The 23,705-nt window shown below is 34.6% G+C and overlaps 1 protein-coding gene across 1 annotated transcript in view; it reads right to left on the bottom strand.

The window, feature by feature from the left end:
- The window catches only part of LOC141286980 (multiple epidermal growth factor-like domains protein 9), a 59,995-nt gene that overhangs the window by 33,011 nt on the left and 3,279 nt on the right, over positions 1-23,705 (bottom strand). Inside the window, 1 exon segment of the mRNA XM_073819111.1 lies at positions 14,431-14,629. Within this exon segment, the coding sequence (XP_073675212.1) occupies positions 14,431-14,629 (199 nt within the window).

Below are 23,705 nucleotides of genomic sequence, written 5' to 3' on the forward strand. Positions count from 1 at the left end.
ACGGTATCTTGTTTCAACAGCGGAAAGATGTCAATACACACAATATTTCAAGTTTAAGTCCACCAATGTTTATCTACACTCCGGCCTGGTTTGTTTGTCAGACAAAATGGCAGATTCTCCTGACATTTGGTCAGATCACCTGGCAATCAAACCCCCTGGCGAAGGGTCAATTGTGGCTCATGTGATTGGCCAGAACTAAGCATCCATTAGCAAAGATGGCAGATTTCAAATTGTACTTCTGATGGCTCCTGCAACCACAGAGATACTTGGATTCAGATAAAGTCCTGAACACCATGTTTAAATGGAACCCTGGGTATTAAGACTTATATGACTTAATATAACGCAAATGGTGTTTCTTACTAAAATATTTAGTAGAAAATCCATGAAAGATTTATGTTATTTAAAAAATCCACATAGATGTTGTGAAATATCGAATGTTGTGAAATGGCGACACAACTCGGAATACAGCTCAGAAAATAAAACGCTGATATGATGCCACATTGTGCGGCTTATGGTTGTAATTTTCTGTCGAAGGGCCACAAGAAAAGTGATGTAAGTCTTCACTGCTTTCCTAGCGATAACAAGATGAAAAAAGAATGGAAGATGCCTGTGGACAAATAAAACTTCCTTAAGACCCGGGTTTTTGTTCTCTCCACTTTAGCCCTGATACATTTGAGGCTACTGAAAGAGGTTACAAGCGGCAGAGAAAAGAAACGCTAGGCAGAATGTAAACCTGCGACGCTTGTCATGACACTAAAGAAGTTTCCCAGTGCCAGATTTTACTCAATATCTGGGGGTGTTTAGACTGCTTGTGGTGAAAATCGATGGTACAGCATTTGGTTTAAAGGTGCCATAGAATGCATTGATCCAATATTTTAAATTGTTCTCTATTTACATAGACGTATATGGCATAAGAATGGGCAAAATTCTCCAGAAACGGTTTTACAGGTCTATTTACAACCCTAGGATTTGTCCCTTTGTTTCACAAAGCGGCTCATTTCAGTAGCTCGCACATAGAGGAAAATCACAGAGCCCGCTATTATTATGCGGGTCATAGAACCTGCCATTTTAAATGAAGGCAAGGAAACAGGGAAACTAGAAAACTAGGAAACTATCCTCAGAAGGAATAAACAATCACAAAAACAGTCCTCCTGATTGGAAACAGCTGAAGTTTGATAACGAGTTACTAGGCAAAATATTAATAAAACAATGTGTATTTTTAAAATAACTTTTAAATAATCTTTCATGGGTTTTCTACTACATATTTCATTAAGAGACATCATTTACGTTATATTAAGCCATACAAATCTCAATAACCAGGGTTCCCTTTAAAGTCCCCCTGAAATCAAAATTAAAGTTTTTTGGCTTTTAGTATGAATATATTACCCTTAAGATTATCTATAGTCTAGTGTGCTTCAAAACAACGACAAAATTCGTGTTTACAAGATATGGGCATTCAAAACTTACAGCCTCGTCACTTCCGCCAATATGAATCAACGATTTTGATGATATCACCGTGCACTTCAGTTTCTCATCAAACGTTCTGTCCAATCAAATGCTCTCTAGAGTCCGTATTGTCCCGCCCCCTACACAAAGACGCAATACACAGAGCAGATCATATGCGCTCATATGTGCGATCGGCATGTATTAAACTACACAGCCTCAGCATGATTATGATCACTATTTTGTTTTAGCAAGAGTTTCATATTGAATCTGTGGGGTAATTTATTAGACTGTGGCTGTCATAAGCTACAAATGCGGCTTTACCGAGCTCACGGCTCTGGCCCAGCAGATATTAATGGAACGCTATTGGCTATTCAAAATAAGTGGGCGGGGCTGGGCGATATGATTTTGTTTCAGTTAAAAGTACGTCACCACATAGAATAACGCTGCGTGTTTCAAGGCACTTCAGTGGACCTTTAAGCAATAGCAGCAGGGATGCTTGCCTTAGCAAGTCCACTAATGATCCCTTATGCTTATCACTCTTTCATTTAGTGATTTTGCTGATTATGATGTCATTTAATGGATGCTTTAGCCCTCGCTCTTGTAAAACAGTCATTAGTCGACTCCCCAAACATATAAACACGCCTCCATATCCCCCAATCACCTACACACTCTCACACCCCAGGGCTGTTGCATCAGGTCTGGGGTGAAGGTTGAGGTGAGGTGGGGTTTCCAGAGGTTGTGTGATTGGTTCTTGTGTGTGAAGGGAACGGGTGATAGATGAGAGAGGAGCGGATGACGACACCCGTGGGACAAGCTTAAAGCGCTCAGCCATGCTGACAGAAGCTCAACGCTGGGGACCCCTGAAAAACAACAACAGCAGCGATAAAAGAGCCGACGGGTGAAGCACAAAAGAAAGAAATTTGAAAGGAAGTAAGAAGATTTTGAAAGAGGGAGAGAAAGAGGGTGAAATAAACAAATCATGGTGGTTGATATTTTTTTAGTTTGATGCCTTGTAAATATAAATGAAATATACTTTTTTATAATACAGTAATGAGATTTACAGTAAAGATGTGTGTAAATTGTCAAAATAATGCCACTGGATGGTCTTTAAAATAGGGACAGGATCAACATCGTCGGTGCCATCACCATCCACCCACACGTACAGGCGAATTATCGATATAACATATGGAAATTGTGACACTTCTGTTTCACACAGATGCTTCCTGTGATGCATCAAAGAATCACACCTGCCCTGCACCTTCATACACTCACGCAATCTGTAATCTGAATGAATAAACGCAGACACACATCTTAAATTATACATTATTGGTCTAGGGGAAGCAGGGGAGTGAACAAAAACAGACAGAGGGGAAAGAAACAAAGAGTGCTACACCCTCTTTTGACTAGATCTTAGTCAGAGAAGGCATATTTAATATGACATGAGTGAAAATGAGCTAGTGAGAAACAAATGTCTGTTCAATATGTTGTACTGTATATTTTAATTATGTCAAAATAATGTCACAATGTAAAAAATGTATGTTTTAAATTTATACTCACACTAGATATAAATATGACACATACAATTATAAATATTTTATGACAATTAAGCCTCTGATATGTATTTATTATTAGCTGTACTCATTTTAATGCTGACTTTATTTAAAATTTGTCCAGATGGGGGTGATTTTCATATATTCTTACATACTATATTTTTTGTAATACAATAATGAGAATTTAACGGGGGAAATGTGCATCATGTGAAATGTAATCAAGTAATTGGCTGATTATTCTGACGATTAATCGAGTAATCGAATAATTATATTACTTAATTATATTATTAGACCAAAGCAAACAATAGCCTTTATAATATAATGTATAATATATTATTAGATATATTATTATAATATATAATATAGCCTTTATAATAGCAATGACCTTTATAATGGCATCTTCTGTAGCCTCTGAAAGGCAGTACTAAATGAAAAAAAAAAAAAAAAAAAAAAATATATATATATATATATATATATATATATATATATATATATATATATATATATATTTAGGCAAAATAACAAAATAAGAAAAAATTACACATCTCTATTCTGTTCAAAAGTTTTCACACCCTAGCTCTTAAAGCGTTTTTTTTCCTTCTGAAGCATCAGTGAGCGTTTGAACCTTCTGTAATAGTTGCATATGAGTCCCTCAGTTGTCCTCCGCATGAAAAGATGGATCTTAAAATCATACAGTCCTTGTTGGAAAGGGTTCAAATACACAAAAATGCTGGAAAACCAAAGAATTTGTGGGACCTTTTGAACATAATCACTTTTATAAATTCAACTATTGTTTTCTCTTGTGGACTATATGTAAACAAATAAACAATAACATGCATTTTGTATGATCCCTCTTATTTTGGTAAAATAATTAAAGTTTTTAATGATTCTGAAAGGGGGGTGAAAACTTTTGACCTCAACTGTATATTCATTTGAATGGAATCATGGCATTTGTGGCAATATAAAGGGGTTTAATACATCATGCAGCCTTAAAAAACAGTCTAATAATGCATTTAATGAATTCTCGTCCAGTATTTCCAGAATTTTGCTGGTTACTCGGCACGGGCAAAATGCAATCGTCGATTTTTTATAACTGAGTACTCAAACTGAATCAAGGGATTGTGACAGCTCTATATAATATCTTATATTTTGTCTTAATTTTGGTGTGAAATATGACCTGAATATTTCTATTTATATAAGCCTTTCCATTGTTTTCCCTTTAGGTGAATGTCATCTACTCTGACTAAAACCTATATCAAGTTTGTTGCTACTGTTCCTATTCACTGGAAATGGTGTAACACCTCCTAACACATCCTAATGTGTGCTGCCACCACTGTATATACGTTAATCGAAAAAAAAAACCTCAGCATTGTTACCTAACACACATTCTTTTAAGATTATGGGGTGTTAGTAGATACATTTGCACTTGCTGCGGCAGAGCGTGTGGGTGGGTACGAGGATATGTGGATGTGCACGTGCCAATAGACAGGTTGCCATGGTGATGGCTCGGCTCCCAAAGCATTCTGGGGAATGAGAGTGAGGTGTGACATATATGACCTATCAATCACATTCTCCAGAGAAAGAGCAAAGGAGATCAAGAAAGAGAAAAAGGACGAATGTTATCACTTTAATACAAGAGAAAAGGGTCCTTTTCTCAAAATACAAACATCTGGCCTGCTTAAAAACACTACGGAGTCAGTGAGAGCATATAAAAAAGCCCGTGTCACACACACACACGCTGTATCTCCCACAAACAGAGTAATTATCAAGGTCAGATAGTGATCAATCACACCCTGTCTCATGGCCTTCACTTGCATTGACATTCATTAGCAGACAGAGCCGTCGTCTGTGTGTCTGTGAGCCACAAACAGCTCTCTAAAGCCAGCTGTTGAGCAGAACCATTCATTAGGGCGGCACATTTAGCATTTGTGTAAACACAAAACAGGCCGGCGTTTTGTAGCTGTTAGCATCAAGATCTTTATCTAAATGCATCCACCCCCATTCCACAGCAATAAATTTAGCCTTATTAAACAAGCCAAGCGAATGGATAAAAACACACCACTGTGTATTAAGAAAAGCTGGCAAATGCGGCTTAAAACACAATTTTAAATGATTTTTTTTAAGCAGGCTACTAAAATCCGGACTGGCAAAGCATGTAGGTTATTTGTTGCCATAATATCAATGAAAATACCCGAAATACCAGAAATAAACCTGTCTAGCTATTAGCACCATCTTAGCTTTGTGAGCAAGGCATGATGGTATTGACTGCTCATTGGTAATAAGATACTCTGTCGCACAAGACTCCCAGCACAATTCACAATTAACATTTTTTGTTATTGTTCTAGTATAACACATATGCAAACAGAATTAAATGAAATATTTTAATTAAATTTTAATTTTAATTTAATCAGATTTAATCACATCGTATCGAATTTATATATTTTATTTATAATATAATATAATATATATTTATTTATATATTAATATTTAATATTTAACAGATTTAACAAAATATGTACACAAAAACTTTTATTTTGGATGCAATTAATCACAAATATTGTGTGTGTGTGTGTGTGTGTGTGTGTGTGTATATATATATATATATATATATATATATATATAAATAAATGTATATATAAAGACACACACATACAGTATATGTTTTTTTACAGTATATAGTATATATAATTAATTACATATAATTATATTCATATAATTTATATTATATATAAATTTAATTTATATACATTAATATATAAATTATATATTAATATATATATTAATTTAATATATAAACAACATATTTTTTCTTAAATATACACATGCATGTGTGTGTTTATATACATAATAGCACTAAATGAAATGAAATGAAATGAAATGAAATTATTAGCTACAATTAAAATCAAAAGAAATTAAAATACTACTGCATATGAAATAAATTGCCCAAATGTACAGTACATGATAAAAAGTATTCAAGTGCAAGAGAACTATGGGTATTCCCACAGCCTCAAATTTCTATTTTCAAATTTCTATTCAGTAAAGAATTATGAGAAAAAAAGTATCACGGTTCCAAAAAATTTTTTTAGAATGTTTCTGGAGGAACATGACACTGAAGACTGGATGCTAAAATGATGCTAAAAATCCAGCATTGCATCACAAGAATAAATTACATTTATTAATTTATTAAAACAGAAAAGAGTTATTTTAAATCGTAATAATATTTCACAATATTACCATTTTCTTTCTGAATTTTTAATCATATAAATACAGCCTTGGTAAGCTGTCGGAGACTTCTTTCAAAAACATAAAAAAAATGTCCTGACCAAATGGTTAATAGTAGCGTACATTTTTTATTTATAAATATAATTTTAAAGTCAAATATGTAACTTATTTGACTTCTAAAACATGACATTTAAAGTAACGTTTAATTATGATCAAATTGTGAATTAATAAAAAAAGAAAACGTAATAATTGGAAATTGAGACATTAATAAAACTGAATTAATTAAAATGATTTAATTACTCATGAGTGACTGTGCTTGTTTCATTCTTAACCCTTATAATCCACACACTGAAATGGCGTTTGATCAAACAAGAGCAAAAATCGACCCACATCAGGCAGCACAGCCGGTTTTTAGCACTCCAGCACTGCTGGCTTGACACTTAATATATCATAATAGCATCACCAGGGACTTCCTTAATCATTTGGATTGGTTGTGTATGTGTGTGTACGAGTGTGTTTTCACAGAGACAGACTGCGTTGAGCAGGCAGCAGTAGCAGAAAGCTCATTAATGTTTCAGAGACCCTGGGGCAGATCAGCTGCATATTAACTAGGTCAGTGTTACACAACGACTGGACCCCCCTTTCCCTTTCCCTCACACACTCTCTCTCTCTGCTGCCATGGAGATGCCAGCATCATTCTCCTGCCTGCATCCTTCACAACCATGACAACCGTGGAACCGGCCTGCTCTAAACCTCGCCTGATGCTTTCAAAGTGAAAGACTTAGATGTTTTCCTAAAGGGGGAAGAATGCATGAAAGATCCGGTTTCTAAGCAACTGATGCCGTGCAGATACAAAAACCTTTACTTGCATCATACTTTACTGACTTGAATCACACAGAACACTATATATTTTTGGTATGTTGTGCAATGTATGCTAATTGGTGACTGATTTGGCGTTGTTATAGAACAGTATATTACAGTTCTTTAATTTGATTGGCAGCGCTATGTTTGTGAGACTTTTTACAACACTGAGATTTTTACAACACTTATAACACTGATTATAATATGTGACCCTGGGCCAAAAAACTTCCCATTGAAGTGTGGTTTGTTAAGATAGGACAATATTTGGCCGAGATACAACTATTTGAATATCTTGAATCTGAGGGTGCAAAAAGAAAATTAAAGTACTGAGAGAATTGCCTTTAAAGTTGTTCAAATTAAGTTCTTTGCCATGCATATTACTAATCAAAAATTAAGTTTTGATATATTTACGGTAGGAAATCTACAAAATATGTTCATGGAACATGATCTTTACTTAATATCCTATTGATTTTTGGCATAAAAGAAAAATCAATAGTTTTGACCCATACAATGTATTTTTGCCTATTGCTACAAATATATCCATGCTTAAAGGAGTAGTTCACTTTCAGAACAAGAATTTACAGATAATGAACTCACCCCCTTGTCATCCAAGATGTTCATGTCTTTCTTTCTTCAGTCGTAAAGAAATGGTGTTTTTTGAGGAAAACATTTTAGGATTTCTCTCCATGTAATGGACTTCAATGGTGCCCCCGAGTAGGACTTCCAAAATGCAGTTTAAATGCAGCTTCAAATGGCTCTAAATGATCCCAGCCGAGGAAGAAGGGTCTTATCTAGTGAAACGATCGGTTGTTTTCTAAAAACATTTAAAAGTTATATACTTTTTTATCTCAAACGCTCATCTTGCCGAGCCAGACAAACACTTGAGGTTAAAAAGTATAGAAATTGTAATTTTTTTTTAGAAAATAACACATCGTTTTGCTAGATAAGACCCTTTATCCTCGGCTGTGATCGTTTAGAGCCCTTTGAAGCTGCATTTTGGAAGTTCAAACTCGAGGGCACCATAGTACGGTGACGCATTGCTGCCACACACATATTGTTTTTCCCACTCAGCTATGTCGTTATAACGACATCTTTTCTCGTAATAACAAAATCTTTTCTCGTTAAAACGACATCTTTTCTCGTAAAAACGACATAATTATCTTGTTAAAACTAGGGATGCACCGAATCCAGGATTCGGATTCGGATTCGGCCGAATCCTGGGCTTTTTGACGGGGTTCGGTTTCGGCCGAACCTTAGATTTATTTTCCACCGAAACCGAACCCTAGACTTGCACTACGACGTCACACGGCCGTTGATTACGCGAAGGTGTTTACATAGGACCCGTTCGAATGTAGTAGGCTGTAAGAATCTGAAAATGGAACTCGTAAGCAAAAAAAGTTTTGTTTGGCAGTACTTTCAACCAAAAGAAGGCGATTCAAGTCGAGCTTTATGTTCAATTTGCAATGCCAATTTGTCTCGTGGTGGCAAGGACCCTAAGCAGTACACAACATCGCCGATGTTAAAACATTTGCGTCTAAAACATCCAAAAGAATACGAGTTGTGCATGAAGGAATCTACAGACAGCAGCCAAAATGCAGCAACTTCAGGTACGGCAGCTGGACAGTCACAGCTAAAAACGTGTGATTAAGGATGCGAGTAGGATTCGGTATTCGGTTTCGGATTCGGCCGAATCTTAAACAGTGGATTCGGTATTCGGCCGAACCCCAAAAATCTGGATTCGGTGCATCCCTAGTTAAAACGACATATTTTCTCGTAATAACGAGTTCTTTTCTCGTTAAAACGACATCTTTTCTCGTTAAAACTACATCTTTTCTCGTAAAAACTACATAGTTATCTTGTTAAAACTACATATTTTCTCGTAATAACGAGATCTTTTCTCGTTAAAACGACATCTTTTCTCGTAAAAACGACAATTATCTTGTTAAAACGACATATTTTCTCGTAATAACGAGATCTTTTCTCGTTAAAACGGCATCTTTTCTCGTAAAAACGACATCTTTTCTCGTAAAAAAGACACAATTATCTTGTTAAAACGACATATTTTCTCGTAATAACGACATCTTTTCTCGTTAAAACGACATCTTTTCTCATAATAACGACATCTTTTCTCGTAATAACGACATCTTTTCTCGTTAAAACGACATCTTTTCTCATAATAACGACATCTTTTCTCGTAATAACGAGATCTTCATGCTGCCTTCATGTGATATGGGAAAGATGATGCTTTCCACTTGTGAAGTGGAAATTACCAGTGTGCCGTGTTCTGGTGTTTGTTGTCGTAGTGAAGAGAAACATGGCGGACTCAGAATTTGTCCTCACATGCTAATTTGGTAAAACAGACCAAATAAAATAACATGAGAAAATTGCCTCCTTCAGAACACTGTACCGCACAGCACCCTACTGGAGGCGAGCCACGACAAGCTAGCATCTTCTCTTAACGGTATTTTTAAAGACAACACTACGTTTAAATAGCGACGTTATTTAAATCCTTTATGCCCCAGCATTATGGGGGCTACAAACTAACCAACTAAACAGCAGAGAACTTTTAACATCATGCAATGCTACCATTCAGTATAGTTTCGTAGCTGTCCGCCATGTTGAAAGGTCAAAGTTTATCCCATCTCGGCAGCTCGGGTATCATAAAAAATTTCGAGCTTTCCAGTGGAAATTACAACGTGAGTGGGTGTTCATGTGCAATTTCGATGTCGGATTTTGGTATTTACCATAATTACGATAGCACATGAAGGCAGCATAACGACATAGCTGAGTGGAAAAAAATATGTGTGTGGCAGCAATGTGTCTCCGTACCATAGAAGTCCATTATTTATTAATTTCCTTACGACTGAAGAAAGAAAGACATGAACATCTTGGATGGCGAGGGGATGAGTACATTAACTATAAATTCTTAAGTATACCAGTTCAGTATACCAGTTTAGTAGTACATAATGTAATATGTAAATATGAAGAGTTCATTTCATAATGTTTTTATTGTGTTTCATTGTTAGTAAGCTGTACTTTTTTAGTTTTTTCTTTTTCATTTTATATCAAAATAAACCAGCTGCAGTTCGATTGAGACTAATTGGAATGCACATTGAAAAAACATGATTTTCATAAAATTGGTAAAAAAAAAAAATGAGGTATCTGTTTTTGCGAATGAACTCTTCTTATATTCATAGAATATTTAGCATGAAATAGTGTATTTCGAATACCCATATATTTCTTTTTCACTAGGGGTGTTATTTAATATTACATTTAAAATAATATTTTCATTACATTATCATTTTTATCATTACAAATGTTTTTTTTTATATGTTTTTTTTCACAATAGTATGAACATTACAGTATATTTTAGTTTACCATAAATGTTTGTAAGTAGGGCTGCACGATTAATCGCACGATGTTGTGAGGCGCGTTTAGTCAATGAAGCCGGTACTTTGATTAGTAGTAAGTGCGTTCAGCGTTCGGCAATTAATACACAGAGGCGTAAATCACTGACAAGCTACGCCAAATCGCACTCAAAATCGAATGCGATTTTGAGCGCGATTTGGCGTAGCTTGTCAGTGATTTACGTCTCTGTGTATTAATTGCCGCTCCAGCTGAACGCACGTGATGGAGATTTACTACTAATCAAAGTACCGGCTTCATTGACTAAACGCGCCTCACAACATTGTGCGATTAATCGTGCAGCCCTACTTGTAAGTACATTCAACAGTACACTTGAACCATATTTCAATAGAATTGTGAAATTACATATGAAGTTATATTTGGTTTAGGAAAAAAAATGTTTACTCAGAAATTGCTTTCACAGTTAATTACAAAGAAACAGCAATGGTGAATTAAATATGTATGATTCTTTTAAGTAGAACGACTACGATTTTCTTGTAAAATGAACTCCAATCATTTTTGTTTAATTTATAACTTCAAAAAGTATTACAGTGTACTTAAGTGGGTCAAAAAACACTCTGCTAACTGCATTTAATATACATTTAAAGGGATAGTTCACGCAAAAATATAAATTCTGTCATTAATTACACACCGTCATGACGTTCTAAACCTGTAAGACCTTTGTTCATCCTCAGAACACAAATTAAGATAGTTTTGATAAATCCAAGAGCTTTCTGACTTTGCATAGACAGCAAAGCAACTGATACGTTCAAGACCAGAAATGTAGACACGGAAGAGAAGAAATTGTTAAATAAAGCTGTATTTTTTGTTTTCTTTGTGCACAAAAAGTATTCTTGTAGCTTCATAACATTACAGTTGAAACATTGACTATTTTAACAATGTCCTTACTACCTTACTGGGCCTTGAACATGTCAGTTGCATTTAAGTCTATGCAGGGTCAGAAAGTGCTCAGATTTCATAAACAATATCTTAATTTTGAGTTCTGAAGATGAATAAAGGTCTTACGGGGTTTGGAACGACATGAGGGTGAGTAAGTAATGACAGAATTTTCATTTTTGGGTCAACTATCCCTTTAAACTGTAATAGATTTTATAGATACATATAATACACTCAATGACATGTCCAAAAAACATTTAATTAGTATTTACTTTTAAAGTCTATTATTTACAGAATAATTACTATTTTTATTATTATTTTTAAAAGTCTGCTCAAGTATGCAAAACTGAAAAAACGTAACTGTATGTACAAATCACTGCAGTTTCCAGTTTAAATTAACACTAGAGGCAGTAAAACTCCAACATCTTTTATTCCTTTTCACACAGCTTTGATTAATAAAGACTAATTTTCACACAATTACTTGCAGAATATTATATTAAGGCTTCAAAACAATCCTGCATGATTTGAAAACTGATACTTTTGAACATTGTTTTCACATATACAGCTTCACATGCATGAGTTTTCTAAAAACAGTAGATTTGGTAGCTCATGCGATGAGGTGTTGCACTTGAGACAAATCCCTTGAAACTACACTTCGACAAAACAGCTCAAATCTGCATAGGGAAGTTTAAAATAGCACAGCTGCTCAACAAATGAGTTTTATATCACTTTTGCATTTGTTAACACTATCGGGTAGAATACAGAAAAGAGCATAGCGACACACCCTGGATATTTGAATTCTGAACAGCTGCAATACATACCTCAAGCAGCATAAGAAAAATGCAGCAATAGGTGCCTGTACCAACATAATAAAAACATGCCATGGTTATGTATTGAACGTGTGTTTTAACCACTCTCTGGACATTTCACTTTGAATCTGCCACGAAACATGCAGGCACATAATTACGGTGCTGTAGAAATGTATATGTGACCCTGGACCACAAAACCAGTCTTAAGTCGCTGGGGTATATTTGTAGCAATAGCCAAAAATACATTGCATGGGTCAAAATTTTTGATTTTTCTTTTATGCCAAAAATCATTAAGAAATTAAGTAAAGTTCATGTTCCATGAAGATTTTTTGTAAAATTCCAAACATATCAAAATGTAATTTTTGATTTGTAATATGTATTGTTAAGAACCTAATTTGGACAACTTTAAAGGTGATTTTCTCAGTCTTTTTGCATCCTCAGATTTCTGATTTCAAATAGATGTATCTCAGCCAAATATTGTCCTATCCTAACAAACCATACATCAATAGAAAGCTTATTCATTGAGCTTTCATATGATGTATAAATCTCAGTTTTGTCAAATTTAACCTTATGACTGGTTTTGTGGTCCAGGGTCACATATAGGAACATATTTCCAATGAGCCTGGGTTGCAATGAGATTTAGCTCACATACTACTTAAATCAGTCCTACAATCACTCCTGTAAGATTAAAATAATCATATCCACTCCTCTGTGTAACGTTCATGCAATTTGTGTACATCACAAATGCAATTTCAAATGTGTGGATGCCCATTAGTGTGGGCACTATGGCTAATCTAATCTCTATTGAAGAACAAAAAATTGCAAGTTCAGTTTTGATATGGCCATTAGGATATGCTAATATAAGAATTCATAATATGCACTGGATTCATATTGGCGGTTATAATTTCCCTGAGGAGCTCTTGAGGTATGAACACAGTAGGATACCGGCTTTAGCAGACCAGTGATTTCAAACATAAAAAAACTCTAGCCTTCCAAGTTCAGTATAATAGAATTATTATTAGAAGCTTCATTACAAAGATCAAACAACATCAAATAATTATTACTGATTTAAAATACGATGGTCCACTTGACCACCTGATTAACTGAATGAGACTGAATGCTTGGCTGCTTTCTGAAAAGGTATAAAACAGATCATAAAATATGACCTTCATAACGTGAGGCTGAAGCGTCTGATATGTTGCAGTTCAGAACTGATATCACTAGCCAACCAAACAGTACAACTGTGCTGAAAAATATGTTGGAATTCAGGCTTAATCCTAATTTTGGTCATGGTTTTGCGCTCTTGTGGCAAAACAAAGCCGGGATCACAACAATCTCCTCCCTGCAGGGAATGTCATTTAATTAGGCTCAAACTGGCAATGCTCAGCATGTCTCATTGTAAACCCACTAAACAATTAAAGTACAGCAGAAATATGCCGACGGGAAACTGAGCCATCCTCGAGGTTTTGAGTGAGAGAAGCAATACAGGATTGAGCTAATCTGCCTGATTATCCTCTATACATTAGGGAGGAAGTTAGCTAAATCTGACAAAAATCTTCTTCTGGGAAAATCCAGGAACATTTTCCAAGGTAAAAATACTACATGATCTCATGGCGAAAGCATACCTGTGAGAACTTTTTCAAAAGACGCGAAATACCGTTTTGTGAAATATTAATAAATGTCCATTGAATGGCACTAAAAGAGTGTTCTTTTTTCCCCCCGAAACAGATGAACGTACATAAGGTACGTTTTATGTGATGTTGGTTTTGTATGTGTTACCACAGTTCTGACTTAAAAAAGGCCATTAAATGGTGCTATAACTTTAATGCTCCTTGATGTTTTAAAATAACATACCATTTGCGCTACACCTAAACCTACCTGATAGTATGAACAAAAGCCAATGTGACATACAACGCAATCGCAAGCTTGGCATTTTAGTTATTTTATTTTAGATCTCTCATCTTTCAGCTCTTTTATCGTGAGTCATGTTTTTCACGGGATTCGTACCCTAAGATTCTGCATTCTAAGTCCAATTCTATGCCGTGTTTTTCCACCTCTAGTGTTCATTTCTGTTGGAAACTACAGTGATGTGTACTTATTAGTATGTATTTTGCATCCTGCGAAAAAGTTCCCACAGGTACGTTTTCGTCATGAGATTCGATAGCCAATCTTGTATAATTACAAGCTGTTAAAACAGCAAGACATATAAGAATGCATTTTTCCCACAACGCATCTCTCACCTGTCACAGCTTGAGCCGTCGGCACCGAAGGAGTCACATGCGCAGGGCAGGCATCCGATGGTGCCGTTGGTGAAGTGATCTTCCTCACACTCTTCACACTGCAGCCCAGTGTATCCCGGCATACAGTCACACTGACCCGTCTCACGGTCGCACTCATCAGGGTCCGACACTCCTTCACCGCTGCAGTTACACACCAGCTCTTCAGAGAAAACACAGACAAAGAATTGCTTCTGAATTTTTGACAAGCAAAGACAGGCAATGCTAAGATCATCAAATATTAATTTAAAGCACCAACAAAGTGAACCATTAATATCTTAATGGTTCAAGACAGTTCCCAGACATTTCTTTATGTCTTATAAAACCCCACAGGCCTTTCAGTACAGCTCAAGAATCCCATAATTAACATCAAACCAGGAATGTGTTCAGATTTTGACAACTTAATAATAATTAATAATTCATTCATTTAATTAAAAACACATTAGAAAAAACAGGCAGTACTCTGGTGAAAAAACAAGTTCACAAACTTACATATATTGCACATATATTGCAATGAATGTCATTCCCACACAAATTAACCTTTTTTTAACATTTGGTTTACTTTACAAATCTATCATTGCACATTAAAGGGGTCATGACATGGGAAATCAAATTTGCCTTGATCTTTTGGCACATAAGAGGTCGTTGTACCATTAAAACCTGTAAGATCCTGCAAGTTTCATAGCTTAAAATGTCCCCCTCAATAGAAATAAAGCATTTATTTAATCAAGCTCCAAAAACGGCTCATTTGGATCTGAGGTGCCAGGTGATCACATAGGCACAAACATTTGCATAAACACTGCCTCCAGAGCAAGGCATCGACAAACAGTCATCTTCTCACCATAGGCCCTGCCCACTGCTGCTCAGTAGCTTAACGGCTGATCACTTGAATACACTGAATGCAAGTGTCTTGTTGCGTCAAAAACAAATCAAAATTACACAGTCCACGTCTTCGAGTCTGTCGTCAATTGGACAAATGAAGTGAAAGAGCGTTTGCTTTAATGCGTTTGGCTTAAACAGCTTGTTCATATCTTTGTACAGATATTGAGCGTAAGGAACAAGTGGTTAGTTTATTTTTAATGGGATACCGGGTCATGTCTGCGGATTGTTTGGAGAATTTTGTTTTGTAAACAAGGCACAGTGTCATAAAGAGTCGAACTAAATTTGACTGCAGCTGCATCACAAACTGTAAGTAAATGATTTCATAATAATTTGTCTGGAAATTACCTTTTTTTTAATCATGTTGTCAAAACACTCACATGCAGTTGTGAGGGGGTGTTGGTACTGTTTCCAATGCAGTGATGTTAGCCAATCATAACAGTGGCCGATAAAGTTTCAGACAGAGAGTTAAAATTAGGGTTGAAAATAATCATTTCTCCAAATATTTATTAGTTTTTTGTGATTTCTTTTTTATTAACATTATAAGTAAACCTCATGGAACATATTACAATAACAAACAAACATCCATTTCATGACCCCTTTAAAAAAACATAAAATATTAGATTTTTTTTTTTCATTTTGTTCTGTTAACTATACTGTAAATAACAAAATGCAAAATGTACTGTTTAAAAACGCACCTGCGATTGCCAGAATTTTACTGTAAAAAATACAATAGGAATGTTTTAGGTTTTACAATTTTAATTTTGGAAATTTACTACCTTAAACATATCAAAACTTAATTTTTTATTAGTAATATGCATTGCTAAGAACTTCATTTGGACAAATTTAAAGGAGATTTTCTCAATATTTAGATTTTTTTGCACCCTCAGATTCCAGATTTTCAAATATTTGTATCTCAGGCAAATATTCTCCTATCCTAATAAACAATACATCAATGAAAAGCTTATTTATTCAACTTTCAAGCGTCTCAATTTAAAAAAAAAAAAGACCCTTATGACTGGTTTTGTGGTCCAGGGTCACATATAGTAAAAACTAGTGTTGGGTCGAGTCCACCTAAGTCGAGTCCGAGTCCAAAATGGGTCGAGTCGGACTCAAGTCCGAGTCCAAATGGATCGAGTCCGAGTCGAGTCCGAGTCCAACTAAACACTACTGTTTTTCAGTATTTTAACCTTGTTTTAACCTTTAAAACTACAATAAGGCAATGACAATTTAAATGTAAAACAGCAAACCGCTATTGCATATTGCCATTTGGATTTTTTATTTCACACCATCTCATCTCATCTCATCTCATCTCCTAATTAGTGTCCTGCTCAGCAAACTTTAAAGTCATGTAACAAATGTTATAACTTATCTATTGTAACATATTTTATAGTGAAACAGCTTTTAGAATGTGAAAAATTATAGGGCAAGAGAGGACTTGACTTTATTTGCTGTTATATAGTAAATATGTAAATTCAACGGGGTGGGTAGGAAGCTTAGTGAATGAGACCTGGGGAGCAGAAAATTCACCTCTTATCTCTGATTTTGGCTGTTTTGGGTTTTATATGACGAATGGTAAGACCTTAGACAGGGTTGCATTGGCATTGGCATGGCATTTTGATTTTTTTTCTTGGATAAAAATGAGGCTTGTAAGGGGACAGTTTTTAAGTAGCAGTCTATGGAGGCCATGGAATAAAAGAGTAAAAAAAGTAAATTTGAGTTTATATTTCAAAATTCTGACTTTAGTTTCACAATTCCGAGATTATATATCACAATTTTGATAAGAAATGACATTCTCCCTTTTCCCCTCAGCTCAAAATCATGAGTTTAAATCCCACACTTCTGACATTTTTCCCCTCAGAAAACTCTGTTGAGTTAATTTGAGTAATAAAGTCCGAAATACAACATATAAACATCATATAAAAAAATTCTGAATTGTGTCATAAAATAGGTAAATGTAATATGACGCAGTCTGCTGCAGCAGGTTTACGCTGCTGTCGCTTTAAGACCGGATGCACAGATCAGATATTGTGACACATCTGTATTTCTCCCAACAGGCTTTCAAGTACTGGCAAGACTTTTAAACACGTGCGAATACTGAATGCCACTTTCGTAATAATGCATCGAGTCAGTAAAATTTCCGTCAACTGTTCCTGGACTCGGCAATTATTCCCGAGTCCGAAAAGCTTGAGTCCGAGTCAAGTCCGAGTCAAAATGCATCCGAGTCCGTGACAAGTCCGAGTCCGCTAAAAATTGAACCGGACTCGAGCCCGAGTACAAGTCCGAGTACCACAACTCTAGTAAAAACTGCTGTTTTTACCATAGTGATTTACAGTCTTTACGGTTAAACTTATGAACACATATTTTTACAATTTACAAATTAGCCATTATTTCACCAAAATTTAAAACAGTTACATTTTTCTTGTGGGGTCGGATCGGTTTTATACATTGTACAAACTTTTGTGTTAAAAAGTAACATAAAAGTAACATAACACATTACCTTCCATAAAAAGTAACTAAGTAATGTAATTAGTTACTTTTTTGAGGAAGTAACTCAATATTGTAATTCAATACTTTTAAAAGTAACCTTCCCCAACACTAGTCGTGACAGATCACTGTATTGCCTTATTAGATCGATGACACATGAACCGATCATTTTTTCTTCTTTACTTAAAGCAATTTGTGTTTATAACGCACAATTGTGAGTTTATATCACTAAATTTAAGAGTTAGATCAGGTTGAAATAGCTCTGTATAGCCACAACTGCTACTATTTTTTACAACGTAGGTTTAACAAAGCAAAATCTTTCCAAGTGCCACTTTTGGGTACTCATACCCCATACTAATGGAGAAATCCATGATAAATTGTCACCCGTACAGCGTTCAAAGTCTTGTAAATGCAGCCCTGCTGCTCTCTAGTAAATTTCTCCTTCAAGTTCAAGTCCGCTATGCATCACACTACTCCATCTTGCTGATCTCTGCCGGCTATAATAAATGACTCCCTGCAGCCTGATTCTTTGATAGCTCATTAAGATGATATTAGACTGAGAGAGCAGATCTTTAGTATGCAGGAGAGGAAGTAGGACCACTGAAGAAAAACACAAACTCTAACGCAAAGCAGTGACGTTGTATTTCAACATGGAAGCAAATTCCAGCTGCTGGGAACAACTGAAGCTTGTATAATTGCAAATCAATTAAATCAAAGATGATTTTCGATGCAGTGTTGCTGTGGTACTTAAAAATTGCTCTTAATTGATTCTGGTCACTATTTGGCTCAGCATTACTGAGTTGACCAGCAACATCTGGATGTGGAAGCCAGCTGCAATTAGTTCTGGAATATAGTTGCTTGTATATTTTCTTTTTCTACTATTTAGTAATTGATAGACACAGTAGATAGAGACAGATTTGAACCTGCTTTTACCACATGAACGCCACAGCATGTGTTAACTGCTAGGCCACAGCTTCTCTATCTTTGCTTATGATCAATTGCGTTTGATCTCAAAAAGCAAAGAGGGCTATATTTATGAAAATGTAAATCTGAAACAGCCCATTTGAATCCATCTTTCATGTAATACATGTTTTTATTCATCAGCCTTTGTTCATCTGCGTGTACCCGAAGCAACCTCTTATCCCTTGAGAGGACGGCTTATTCCCTTTGGTGGGTCATTTAGTTCAGGGGACAGAAATCAAAGCCAGGCGAGGTGGTAAAGGAATAGTTAATCCAAATATTAAAATGCTGTCAGCATTTATTCACCCTCATGTTGTTCCAAAGCTAGACTTCTTCCATGGAACAGGAGAATTTTAGTTGTCAGTCTTTTACATGCAATTAGTTCCCACGGGTACAAAGGCTTCAAGCTTCGAAAAGCAAGCATAAACGCTGTAAAAACATCACAGTAGGTGTTCATACAACACATGCATTATATTTTATAGTCTCCTGAAGATATCTGACAGCTTTATGTGAGGAACAGACTGAAATTTAAACTGTTGTTTGATGATAGTCCAGTGAGCTGTAACCAAAATAAAGAGTGAACTCCAATGAACTTTAAAGTCGAATCAGTCTGATTGATGAACAAATCAGTCACTGATTCTGTGAACTGGACTCACTGATTCATTGAAAAGATCTAACTCAAAAGAGTAATAATTGGTTCATAAAACGCATATTGATTCTCATATACATTAGTTCATAAAAGAAAGGAAAGTCATATAGATTTGAGATGAGGGTGTGTAAATGTTGACATTGTTTAGTTTTTTTGATCATAAAATGTTATAATCATTGTTAAACCATTGCAACTCTATCGAGGCCTGTTTCCGCCACTGAATAAAAACAAAAAAGTTTATTGCAACTTTTTAATCTCACAATTCTGACTTTCTTTCTCAGAATTGAGTTATATAAACTCATAATTGCAAGAAATAAAGTCAGAACTGTAATTCTAACTTTTTTCTCGGAAATGCAAGTTTGTATATCACAATTCTGACTTTTTTCTTGCTTTCTCAAAATTGTAAGATATGAACTTTCAACTGCAAATAATAAAGTCCAATTTTAGGGGAGGGGGGATTAAAACAGTCACAGTTGTAATATAAACCTGCAATTCTGAGGAATTGTGAGTTTATATCTTGCAATTATGACTTTATAACTCGCAAATTGCGAGTTTATATCACGCAATTCTGAGAAAAAAGTCAGATTTGCTAGATTATATTTTACAATTCTGAGAAAAAGTCAGATTTTCAAGTTTATATCTCACAGTTCTGACTTTATAACTTACAATTGTTTAAATCATGCAGTTCTGAGAAAAAAAAAATCAAGATTTGCGAATTTATATCTCGCAATTCTGACTTTATTACTTGCAATTGAGTTTATATCACGCAATTCTGACCAAAAAAAATTCGATTTACTAGTTTATGTCTCACAATTCTGAGAAAAAGTCAGATTTTGCGAGTTTATCTCGCAGTTCTGACTTTATAACTCGCAATTGTGAGTTTATATCTTGCAATTCTGAGTTTATAACTCGCAATTGTGAATTTTTATCTCACAATTCTTTAAAAAAAGTCAAAACTGCGAGTTTATGTCACAGTTCTGACTTTATAACTCGCAATTGTGAGTTTATATCACGCAATTCTGAGAAAAAGGTCAAGATTTGCAAGTTTATGTCACAGTTCTGACTTTATAACTTGCAATTGTGAGTTTATATCTTAATTCTTGGAAAAAAATTCTGAAGTGTGAGTTGATATCTCGCAGTTCTGACTATAATTCACAATTGTTTATGTCACACAATTCTGAGAAAAAAGTCAGATTTGCAAGTTTATATTTCACCATTCTGACTTTATAATTTGCAATTGTGAGTTTTTATCTCATAATTCAGAGAAAAAAGTCACAAAAGAATTGTGAGAGGTAAACTCGCAATTACCTTTTTTATTTTTAATTCAGTAGTGGCTTCCATACCCCTAGAATCATCATTGCTAAAATTTCCTCTTTACAATACTGTTCAGAAGTTTAGTGTTAGTATTTTTTTTTTCTTTTTTAAAGAATGTAATTATTTTATTCAGAAAGCATGCATTAAATTAATGCTATCCTTTACAACTTTCTATTCATCAGAGAATCCTGAAAACAAAAATGTTGCATGGTTTTCACAAGAATATTAAATGGCACAACTGTTCTGAGTTGTTCATTCTTTTGTTCAGCTCAGATGCATTAACTGATCAAAATAATAATAATAACAACCTTTACAATTTTACAGAAGATTTCTATTGCAAATAAACGCTGTTCTTTTGAATTTTGTACTCATCCAAAAATTATGAAAAACATGTATCATGGTTTCTACAAAATTATAATGTTTTATAATATAATTAATAATATAAGATTTGTATTTTCTGTGCACCAAATCAGCATATTAGAATGATTTCTGAAGGATCACATAACACTGAAGACTTCCATTCAGAATTTCCATCACTGGAATAAATTGTATTTTAAAATAAATTAAAACAGAAAACGCTTATTTTAAATTGTAATAATATTTCATAATATCACTGTACTTTTGATCAAATAAATGCAGCCTTTGTGAGAATGAGAGAAAATTTTTGACTGGTAGTCTATGACAACACAATAATCAATGCACTCAGTCACCTCTATTAACGAACACAGTCAATGTAACGTTACCGATAACATTAACAATGGCATGTTCAGTGTGCAGTTTAATGCATATGACTGAAGATTCAGATCAATGAACTCCATTAAGAGCCAGACGCCTTTCTGTGCATCTCTCATGCCTTCATCCCCAAGAACCCATTTTACTAGATTTACTGCAGTAGGTCACCCAGAGGGGCACCTGCCGAAAGGGAAAAACATCATTTGTATGCAGAGACAGACACACCTTCTCACACACGGAGCTGTGGAGTGTGTACGTAAACACCTTCTGCTCCTGAGGGGGGCTGTGGAGGGCGCGGATAAGAAGCTTACAGATCCCAGTCTGACAGATTATACATACATCCATGTAAATGAGGCTGCCGACCAGACTCATCGCTTTATGGCAATATTATGAAAATATTAAATATGACAGAGCGATTACAACCGAACCAGCTGAGAGGATGAACCTTTGATGTGAGGTAAATGTGATGTGGCTTCATTGACCTCAGGCGTTATAATGAACTGTCAGTAAATAAACACTGGAATTAAACCATTTGTTTATTTTGAACTTGGGTGCCGTTGAATATTAATGGCCGTACGATGTTGGATATGAAGCTAGTATATGAAGTGTTAAAGAGTGAGTCTCTAGACACAAACATATTCTTCTGTCCATTAGTGGAAGCAGTGGAAATGGCACTTATCCCACTCTAGCATACAGACTCGAACGCAGGGGGTAAAGAGAGTTCACTGGGCCATCTAATGCACAGCTGTTAGGATGTAGGTCAAAGTCGCTCACCTCTTAAATCGTACACATCATAAAGGGTTTATTTTTTTCCATTAGAATATTTCAGATGTTCAAATAGCTAAAGTCCTGTACATAAGAGGAAAGCTCTCTACTGCAAATGCATCTGAATTAGTAAAGAAACATGTAAACAGATGTCGTTTCTAGGGTTGTCCAACATTCAGAATTGAATTTTTAGGAATGCCTTTTAAATTCCAATTAAATTCAAACTGAACTATAATTTTAAGAAAGTCAAAATAATACGGAATTAAATGAAAATAAATGTATAAATATATGTATGTATGTATATTTTTTTTTCTTGTGTGTATAAACTACTCTTATCATAAACAAAACATATGAAGTATTTCCATTAGGTCATATGAAATTACATAATAAATTAAAGCTAAAAAGAATCATTTAACAAAAAAAAATTATAAGTTAATTAAATACCAAAATCAGTAAAGCTATGAAGATTTGTAATTTAAAAAAAAAGCCTTTTCTGCTCACCAATGCTGTGTTTATTTGATTAAAAATACAGAAAAAAAATAATATTGTGAAATATTATTACAATTTAAAATAGCGGCTTTCTATTTTAATATACTTTAAAATATAATATATTTCTGTGATGAAAAGGTGAATTTTCAGCATCATTAGTCTTCAGTGTCACATGATCCTTCAGAAATCATTCTAATATCATTCTAATATGCTGATTTATTATCAATGTTGGATACTGGATATTGGTGGATAATATTTTTTTGGAACCTGTGAACCTTTTTCAGGATTATTTGATGAATCAAATGTTAAAAAGAACAGCATTTATTTAAAATATAAATATTTTCGAATAAAATACACTACCTTTCAAAGTTTGGCGTCAGCTAATTATATCTTTCTTTCTTTCTTTGAAAGAAATGAATACTTTTATTCAGCACAGTTGTGTTAAATTGATAAAATGTAATAGTGAACACTTATATTGTTGTTCCATCATCTGAAAGCTGAATAAATAAGCTTTCCATTGACGTATGGTTTGTTATGAGAAACAACTATTTGAAAATCTGGAATTTGAGGGTGCAAAAAATCTAAATACTGAGAAAATTGCTTTTAAAGTTGTCCAAATTAAGTTCTTAGCAATGTATATTACTGATTAAAAAATAAGTTTTGATATAATTACGGTAGGAAATTTACAAAATATATAAATGGAACATGATCTTTACTTAATATCCTAATGATTTTTGGAATAAAGGAAAAATTTATCATTTTGACCCGTGTATTTTTGGCTATTGCTACAAATAAACCTGTGCTACTTAAGGTTTCGTGATCCAGGCAGGGTCACATATATACCGACATTCGAAAATTGCAAATGTCAAATTCAAATTCCAGTGCAACATTCAGTTTGCAAATGGATGTGGCCAATTCATTTTAAAATGAAATTAATTCTAAAACTCATGAAAGTAAAAGGAGT

This window comes from Garra rufa, chromosome 15 (genome assembly GCF_049309525.1).
Source record: "Garra rufa chromosome 15, GarRuf1.0, whole genome shotgun sequence".
Classification (NCBI taxonomy): Eukaryota; Metazoa; Chordata; class Actinopteri; order Cypriniformes; family Cyprinidae; genus Garra; species Garra rufa.